Below are 9,176 nucleotides of genomic sequence, written 5' to 3'. Positions count from 1 at the left end.
ATTTTCTTATAGACATATGATACAAAATGCAACATGTAAGCTGTAAAAGAGATTAAAGATTCTGCTTCGTATTATTTAAAAAACAAAATTGTGACAAATTGTAATGGTGAATAGTATCTCGTGTGAAATTACCTGGAATGCAATGTTGATTTCCAGCTTTAAGGATTTGAAACAAAAAGCATAATCCATCATTTGATTTCACAAACTGTTTGTAGAGCATATTCTCTAGCAGAAGCGTATAAAAGTAATTAGTAGAAAATAAAAACAAAAAACAAAAGTGAGAACGACAATACGTCCAGTGATAATCCACCACAAAAAGTCACGTTTTCCACCTAACTCAAAAGTCACAAGCAGCTCCAATAACCACTAGATCTTTATAAAAAGCAAGAAACCCCAATCCTTAATTAACAACATATACAAAGAAACTTTTCTTATAGGTAACAATGACAGAAGCTAGGCACAGGAAGTGGCATGTGTTTCAGACCAAGGATGAATTGTCGGTAGCAATGGCTAAGTACACTGCCCATCTCTCGGCCAAGTTCTGTAAGGAGAAAGGCCTTTTCACTGTTGTTCTCTCCGGCGGTGGCCTCATCGACTGGCTCTGGTCTACAAATCTTCCCTATTTCACTCTCCTTCTTCTTTTTTTTTAATAGGAAAATCTAATAATATATGATGTTTTGATTAATCAAATGTTGCAGCAAGCTATTGGAACCTCCTTACAAAGATTCAATCGAATGGTCAAAGTGGCACGTCTTTTGGGTCGATGAGAGGGTTTGTGCATATGAAGATCCAGACAGCAACTATAAACTCGCCATGGATGGTTTTCTCTCCAAGGTTTTACTATTTTTTCGATTAGTTATCACTTATCATATAACAAGTGGTATATATATTTATATGTGTTATTCCGTAATGCATATAAAACAATTTTATTTTTTTGGGTGTATTTAGGTTGGGATTCCGAATGAGCACATCTATGCAATCGACAAACACTATGCCGCTGATGGTAACGCGGAGCACTGCGCGGCGCTCTACGAGGAGTGTTTGAGGAACCTGGTGAAGCAAGACATAATCCCACTATGTCCAAATGGCAAGTATCCTCAGTTCGATCTCCAGCTTCTAGGAATGGGTCCCGATGGCCACATGGCGTCTCTCTTCCCAGGACATCCACAGATCAATGTCAAGGACAAATGGGTCACTTACATTACTGACTCTCCAAAACTGCCACCTAGGAGAATCACATTCACTTTACCGGTCATTAACTCGGCTTCGTACAATCTTATGGCTGTTTGCGACGACCACACAGAGCAGTGTCCACGCTCCATCGCTGATATCTTTAAGCACAACAATCTCGCCTTACCTGCTGCTCATCTTACTGCCCATGTCGAAACTATGTGGTACCTTGACAAGGCAGCTGCCTCATTGCTTTAGAGAGTCAAACACCTTAATAATGGTGTCCTTTATATGAATAATAATCTCCCTAAGTCATGATTTGTGGAGCGTGTTGTTGGAGTTTTTGGATTGCATGCGTGTTAAATAACCGGCTAATAATACATTTTTTGCGTATGTATTTTACATACCAATGTATTGAAACGCCGATTTGTTGTTAATGTCTAGTTAGGTATCTTGTGTTTGAGTCACAGGCTATGACCCTGTGTTACAATAGTAAGGTTTTCGAAACCGCTACTTCTTGAAAGATGGTAATATTTTAGATTTTTTTTTTGGAACACAATTAATTTCATTAAACCTCAACATGTTTGATTATAATGATAAAAGGGAATTATTCATCCTCTTTAATTGAAACCATAAACTACAATAATGTAAAATAAACAAATACTTCTACCGAAGATGACGGCAGATTCGAGACAGATGCTGAATGTGTCAAAGTAGCATTCACAACAGAGTCGGATAGCATAGAAAAAGTCACATACAGTGACGTTGAAAACCAGTCCTCATGGATGAGGAAGCTGAAAAAGAAGCTAGACATCGAGTTCGGATAATCATCTCTTTTCATAGAAAAGAGGTATGGAGATAGAGGCCAATCATAACCGACTGATATGTGTTGTTGATGTAATCATTAATTCATTTTATCTTGTACGAACTCTAAATTTTTAGTAGTTAGGATTTATAATTAATGTAGTTACCACCTTGGTATATATAATAAATGCTTCTCTGCATACAGAAGTAGAGAGAAACAGAGCAAGAGCAAGAGAGTAGAGAACACAATTTTATTTATATATAACTAGATCTTGATATATTGTTTGTTTTATTTTTTTCTGTATAATTTTTTGTAAATAGCTTAAAAAATTATATATGTTTTTTACCTCTTCATCGTGAAGTTTATGTATGCAGGAAAAACAATAATTTTCTATATGCAAGAAGAACATCCAAGATAAACTCTCTAACTCCCCTCTCTCTCTAAATCCTCTCAAAAAACAAAACCCTATTTCGTTCTTTGCCGTGGTGGCCGGCGGCGCTCCTCCTTCTCTATAGTCACCGGTCGCCCACCCCTCTTTTCTCTTTTCTCCCTTCGCCGCTCCTCTCCCTCCTCTGCTTTGTTTCCTTTCTCGGTGGTTCTGGGTTTTCGCGTCTCCGTGCGGAATAGATCTGGCGCGTCGGACTTGGAATCCCGGTGAAGCATGGTAGAAGAGTGGATGTGTTGGTTCCTTTGAGCGAGTGGAGTCGCGGGGGCTTCGATCTGGTGTCAGATCTGAGCTTTCGATGCAGGATTTTTCTTGTATCTCTTGCCTCTCTACTCGGTCTTCTCGGATGGGTGAGTGAGTTGGCTTGGCTGAAGGCGTTTTGGAGCCCTTCTGACGGTGGAGCTGCGGTGCTTCTTCCCCTTGTTGGTCTGGTCTCTAGCGGTGTTCTTGTTGGGCCGGTCAACTTTCTCTCAGGAGCTTCTCGGAGTTGCCTTCGTGTCCAAGCTGGTTTGGTCTTCGACGGGTTCTCCGTCGCGGGGGCGTGTGCGGCGAGAATGGTTGCTGGTCTTGTCAACCGCAGCTAGGCTCTTCGGTGGCAACACGTGCGGAGTCAACATGGTTCTGGGGCTGATCTAGGGCTGTCTCGAGAACATCCGCCTTAGGGTGGAGGTTGTTGTCTTTGTCTCTCCGGTGCAGGTTCGATGGCAGTGTGGTGGCTTTGGGTGCTCCTTCTCCAAATAAAGCTCGATCTTCTCTCGGCCGGTGTCCTTGGTTGCAGGTGTAGCGGTCTGTCCTTGAAGGCCGTGGATTAGGTGGGCCTAGCGAGCTGTTTTTGACTTCCCGATCTTTAAGATTTGGTCACCGGGTACGCCCAATTCTACCGGGTCCAATATCTCGTGTTAACTGCGGGTTCGATTCTGCGGCAAGTTATGGCTTTATCTTTGATGCTTTCTTCCTGTGATGTTGCTTTGCTTGTAGTTTAGGTCTTGTTTATGTGTTGGTATGAGTCTCTGTTAGAATTAATTTTGTACTCTGCTTCTTGTTTCCCCTGTTTGTCTGTAAAAAACTGAAAATCTGGTAATGAATTTTAACATTTTTACCAAAAAAAAAAAAAAAAGTTTATGCATGCAAGTTGGTTATTGGGTTTCTGCAATGACGTAAATTAATAATTAGAAGCAGTTACGTAAATTAATAATTAAAAGTGGGAAGAAAGGTAAGGGTATGATTATTGGGAAAGACCTTACTAGGTTCTTAATAAATATTTAATTAATAAAATTAAGTAAAATAGTGTAAAAGCACTAAGAGGTGTTCGTTAGGGCAACCATGTCTTTAGATTGAAGGTCCTTAGTGTTTTTTTTAATGTTATTTGTAGTTAAGGACAATCTTAAGGACTTTTAAAGAAAACATGGATTATTGGTGGGAGTTATTTTGGTCTTTAGATTTCGTAGACTCCCAATCGGCGGAGAACCAGAGGCGTTTTGAATCGCCGTCAAGAGGGAAGAGAGAAGCAGGGAAGAAGGGACGCGGCGGAGGACGGAATCTACTGGGCCAAATCAACGAAAAGGCTTCGATTCGAATCGCGGTGAAGAGTCGAGAGAGAAGAAAGGAACAAGGGGCGCGGCGGAGATCGGTGTCTACTGGACAAAATCAACGAGAAAGGCTTCGATTTTGCCTTGAATCGTCGGAGAACCACAACAATCTGTGGTTTTCGCCGTCGATAGTCGAGAGAGAAGAAGTGAAGAAGATGAAAGGGATTTCCATCGCGAACCGGGGTTAACCCTCACCGTCCTGAAAGCATATCACGTCACGACGCGTAGCAATAAGGACGCGGTGAAAAAATCCCTTAACTAACTAACGTTCTCCGTCTTTTTCATTATTATTTATTTATTTTTAAACATAATTTGCTAAGGACTTTGACTTAAATACGCCGATAATCATGTCCTTAGACCATCTGCAATGGGAGTCCGTTAAGGATCCTTAGCTCCACATCCAATGTTTATCAGATTAAAAAACTATTATTTGAGTAACATAATACAAGGATTGATCCTTACATAAGGAATTTAAGGATCAAATCCTTGTCTACGTGGTGGCTATGACTTGTAAACATTTGACTTGTAAACATTTTTAAACTTGTATCATAGACATTTTTAAACTCTATCACACTTATATTAAATGAAACCTATAGTTTTAAGAAGATAAACTTATACATAAGATAAAAAAAACTAATAGAAAATTTTTAGCTTAAAATTTTTTTTTTTTAAATTGAAATTGAATTTTTAAACTTATACATTTTTAAACTTCTATTTTCTGGTATATTTATTTTTAATCATGCAATTAATAAAATTTCAATTTCAATTTAAAAAAAAATTATTATTTTTTATTTCTAAGATCTCCTAATTGGGGATCACCATTGCGGATGCTCTTATGTGTCTTATTTAAGGGACATTTCTTACCATCTCTTAGCTAAAAGCTGTTTTTTTTTTCTTTTTTCCTAATTCTTAATTATAGTAAAATACTTGTCTAAGGGAATGTAATAAACATGGCCTTACTTATTTTGCCATTTTGGAGTTACTTTAAAAAAAAAACTGATTATTTCATAACTACTTCTAATTATATACTAACTTTAACCACGTTCTTTTTTTCTATAACCTAAGCAGTTATAACATTTCAATAGAATAAATTTATTATTACAGTGCAGGTTATGTGTAGAATAATTATTAATTTTGTAAAAAATACAGGTATCAAGAAAAACTGAATAGTTTATACATATTTCCCCCTTTTCACCAGACTCTCATGATCAAAGTTATTAAATATGTATCAAGTCTTTTCAGATTATCATTTCTTTTTGAATATCATAGTCATATTATCTCCCGTCAGGACCCTCACATGAAAACTGAGTGTAACCAACATTAACAATTAATACGGAGTTTGGTTCCAACACAACATTCCAAAGTACTCTTTTACTGTATGGGTTGCTATTCCAAACATGCTTCCCACTGGAGACCGCATATCACAGTGGAGTGGTGTTGCTTCATCTCTGTGCAGTGCCACTTATGTATGAATCACCCAGAAAACATGCAAAACCATTTATTCTACCAATGCCGATACTCTGCAGAAGGTTGGAAAAGCCTCACCTATAAGCTACTGTCTACCGAGTACACTCATCAATGGGAAGATATAGTGCTGCTCCGTACCAATCATCAGAGAAGCAAGGTAGAGTTGTTTCTTCTCTGATATGTTTTAAAGCCTCCTTATATACCATTTGGAAGGAATGAAATGGGAGAAAATTTGGAGAATTGCACAAATCAGCAGCAAGTCTCGTTAAACTCATCAATAACCAAGTCAAAAACCGTATCTCAAGCATGACAACAAGCGAGGACTCAGTCCATCGGAACTCGGAAGGCCATGTCAACATAGTTCTCTTTTAGATATTCAAAAATCTCAAACACAAGCAACTTTAGTTGTAAAAAGCCCTTTTTCACAAAAAAAAAACTTTAGATGTAAAAAGGATTTTTGTTGGTTAATTTTTTTTTAAAACAATTAATGCGGAGTTTCGTTAGGTAAATAAAATTAAAGTGGCTTGGTTTCATATGAATCAGTCAATTCGTGAATTACCCTTTCACGGTTGGTCTAATTTACCATATCAGATTGAGTCATGTTCGACCCCATACAACTCACTATCCTAAACACAGAGACATAGAAACCAAGAATGTAACAGACGAGGCAGACACAAACATCAAATTTTTTTTTTATAAAATTTTAAATTTATTGATCACAAAAGAATATATATATACAGCTATAAGGAGTTTAAACACTGAATTTTAATGGAACGGCTAGAGTATTAAACATGAGCCGCAAACCATCTATTCATCAATCCATGTAACCTTGGGTTGGTGGAGTATTTGGTAGAAGTACGATTCCGAACAGTTTTGTCGATCATCTTTGCAAGCTGGTCGACTGTCTTACTACTGGTGTGACACAAACATCAATTACTATCATGTAACACCCATGTCAACCTCCAAAAGTCTTAGTACGTATCTTCAGAAAATATAGCCAGAAATTATATTCCTCAAGAACTTCACATTTTTGATACATTTTTAAGCAATTTATATTTATTTGAGATAACATTTCTTTCACCAGGTGCTTCTTTGTTAATGATTCTTTAACCATATAAAAAAGAAACAAAACGGGAAATTTGTTTTTACAAACTTTAGCAATGTTTTAAAAACCGGATGAGACATTTACTCGGCATTGTAATATATATGTATAGTTATAAAATTATTTTTATAAAATTTTATATCATTACTAGAATCTAACTAAAATTGATACATAAATAAAATGAAAACTTAAAATATAGTATAAAAATATAATGAAAACTAATTTATTTAAAAATAAAAATATCTTTTTAGTGAAATATTCTTAAAAATTGCAATTTTTAAATATTTTTAACTTAAATTGAGAAAACCGAGTTTTAATATTAAACCGGATCACCGGTTTTACCAAATTTTCTGGTTTAACTCAGATCCAGTTTTTAGTACAACTTAAAACTGGTTAAAAGAGCGAATTATGGTTCGTCCGGTCCGGTTTTCAAAACACTGAACTTTAGTAAAAGGAGAACGAACTGGTCTAATGGACAATGGACTACTTTTGCTATCTATTTTTTCTTTTATTGGAAAAATCACCACCAATTGTAATGGTGAATAATATCTTGCGTGAATTATGTTGATTTCAAGCTGAGGACATCTTGAAACAAAAGCATAATTAATATTTGATTTCTGAAACTGTTTTGAGGGCACATTCTATTGGAGAAGCTTAGAAGTAATTACTAAAAAGTGAGAAGGACAATATTTGACCAGTTTAATATCTTCCCCATTTCACTCTTGGAGAAGCCAATCGATTGATCCGGCCATAAGAATCACGTTGCTAACTAAAACGTCACATCGAGCTCCTAGAAGCACTCGATCTCTATAAATAGCAAGAAACCCCCAATCCTTAACAATATATACAAACACATTTTTTGTTTTAACAACTTACAAACACATTTCTTCTTTTAACAACTTACAAACACATTCTTAATATAGGCAACGATGGCAGAAACTACGCAGAGGAAGAGGGAGGTGTTTGCGACCAAGAATGAATTGTCGGTAGCATTGGCTAAGTACACTGCTCATCTCTCGGCCAAGTTCTGCAAGGAGAAAGGAATTTTCACCGTTGTTCTCTCCGGCTGTGGCCTCATCGATTGGCTCGGGTATACATATTTAATATCTTCCCCATTTCACTCTCTTATTCTTTTCTTTTTTTTTTCTTAAAGACAAATCTAGTGATATATGATGCTTTAACTAATAAATTGTTGCAGCAAGTTGTTGGAATCACCATACAAAGAATCAGTCGAATGGTCAAAGTGGCACGTCTTTTGGGTGGACGAGAGGGTCTGTTCACATGAAGATCAAAACAGCAACTACAAACTCGCCATGGATGGTTTTATCTCCAAGGTTTTATCATCGTTATTATTATATTTTCGATTAGTTATCATTTATCACGTAACAAGTGGTTTCATTATTCATATCCATTGATAGCCGTGCAAAAAAACCTCAAATATTTTTGTTTGGTTAAAATTTAACCACGTGTATTTAGGTTGGGATTCCGAAGGAGAACATCTACGCAATCGACAAACAATGTGCCGCTGATGGTGACGCGGAGCGTTGTGCGACGCTCTACGAGGAGTGCTTGAGGAACCTGGTGAAGGAAAAGATACTCCCACTATGTCCAAATGGCCAATTTCCTCAGTTCGATCTCCAGCTCCAAGGGATGGGTCCTGATGGCCACATGGCGTCTCTCTTCCCGGAACGTCCTCAGATCAATGTGACGGACAAATGGGTCACTCACATTACCGACTCCCCAAAACCGCCACCAAGGAGAATCACATTGACTTTACCGGTCATCAACTCGTCTTTGTACAATCTTGTGGCCGTTTGCGACGACAACACAGAGCAATGTGCACGCTCCATCGCTGATATCTTTAAGCACAACAATCTCGCCTTACCTGCTGCTCATCTTACTGCCCAAGTCGAACAAATGTGGTACCTTGACAAAGCAGCTGCTTCATTGCTTTAGAGAGCTAAACACATTAATAAATGGTGTCCTTTATATGAATAATAAAATAATCTCTCCAAGTCATGCTTTGTGGAGCGTGTTGTTGGAGTTTGCTTGCTTGCATGTGTGTCGAATAACCGGCTAATAATGCATTTTGCGTATTTACGTATAGTACGTACCAAATGATCTGGAACACCAATTAATTTATTGTTTATGTCTAATTATGTAACTTGTGTTTGAGTGATTATAACCCTGCCCTGTGTTATAATAATGTCTTTCGAAACCGGTATTTCAGTAATGGTGGTATTTAGATTTTTATCACTAATTATCCCGACTTAAACATGTTATGTTCGGTTAATGGAATCACCAATTGAGGTTAGCTTCAGCTACCCCGAGAGACTAGATTTTAAGCTCTCGGATGCTGACCTAGGCATAGACATGGGGACACGAGTGGTGATAGTTGGGCCAAACGGAGCGGGGCAAGTCCACTCTTTTGAATCTTGTTGCGGGAGATTTAGTTCCAACAGAGGGTGAAGTGAGGAGAAGCCAAACGCTGAGGATCGGCAGGTACTCTCAGCACTTTGTAAACCAGTTAAAAATGGAGGAGACACCGGTTCACTACCTTCTTCGTCTTCATCCCGACCAAGAGGGCGACCAAAAGGC

The 9,176-nt window shown here is 37.7% G+C and overlaps 2 protein-coding genes across 2 annotated transcripts; both read left to right on the top strand.

Moving 5' to 3' along the window:
- Window positions 1–358: 358 nt before the first annotated feature.
- On the top strand, window positions 359–1,721 carry LOC103874312 (probable 6-phosphogluconolactonase 5). The gene is made up of 3 exons (XM_009152723.3): window positions 359–604; window positions 699–834; window positions 949–1,721. The coding sequence occupies exons 1-3, from the start codon at window positions 444–446 to the stop codon at window positions 1,426–1,428; spliced, it is 777 nt and encodes a 258-aa protein (XP_009150971.1). The 5' UTR covers window positions 359–443; the 3' UTR covers window positions 1,429–1,721.
- Window positions 1,722–3,392: 1,671 nt separating this feature from the next.
- Window positions 3,393–8,674, top strand: LOC103874311 (probable 6-phosphogluconolactonase 5). The gene is made up of 3 exons (XM_009152722.3): window positions 3,393–7,668; window positions 7,777–7,912; window positions 8,055–8,674. The coding sequence occupies exons 1-3, from the start codon at window positions 7,508–7,510 to the stop codon at window positions 8,532–8,534; spliced, it is 777 nt and encodes a 258-aa protein (XP_009150970.1). The 5' UTR covers window positions 3,393–7,507; the 3' UTR covers window positions 8,535–8,674.
- Window positions 8,675–9,176: the final 502 nt, after the last annotated feature.

This window comes from Brassica rapa, chromosome A06, assembly GCF_000309985.2.
Source record: "Brassica rapa cultivar Chiifu-401-42 chromosome A06, CAAS_Brap_v3.01, whole genome shotgun sequence".
NCBI classification, from domain to species: Eukaryota; Viridiplantae; Streptophyta; class Magnoliopsida; order Brassicales; family Brassicaceae; genus Brassica; species Brassica rapa.
The sequence above is the reverse complement of the archived record's forward strand: the minus strand, read 5'-3'. Positions and strand labels throughout refer to the sequence as shown.

Excerpts from the sequence above, each read along its gene's own strand:
- LOC103874312 (XM_009152723.3), top strand. The coding sequence starts at position 444 with ATGACAGAAGCTAGGCACAGGAAGTGGCATGTGTTTCAGACCAAGGAT. Across the intron at positions 605-698 it reads GGCCTCATCGACTGGCTCTG|CAAGCTATTGGAACCTCCTT; the intron begins GTCTACAAATCT and ends CAAATGTTGCAG. Across the intron at positions 835-948 it reads TGGATGGTTTTCTCTCCAAG|GTTGGGATTCCGAATGAGCA; the intron begins GTTTTACTATTT and ends GGGTGTATTTAG.
- LOC103874311 (XM_009152722.3), top strand. The coding sequence starts at position 7,508 with ATGGCAGAAACTACGCAGAGGAAGAGGGAGGTGTTTGCGACCAAGAAT. Across the intron at positions 7,669-7,776 it reads GGCCTCATCGATTGGCTCGG|CAAGTTGTTGGAATCACCAT; the intron begins GTATACATATTT and ends AAATTGTTGCAG. Across the intron at positions 7,913-8,054 it reads TGGATGGTTTTATCTCCAAG|GTTGGGATTCCGAAGGAGAA; the intron begins GTTTTATCATCG and ends ACGTGTATTTAG.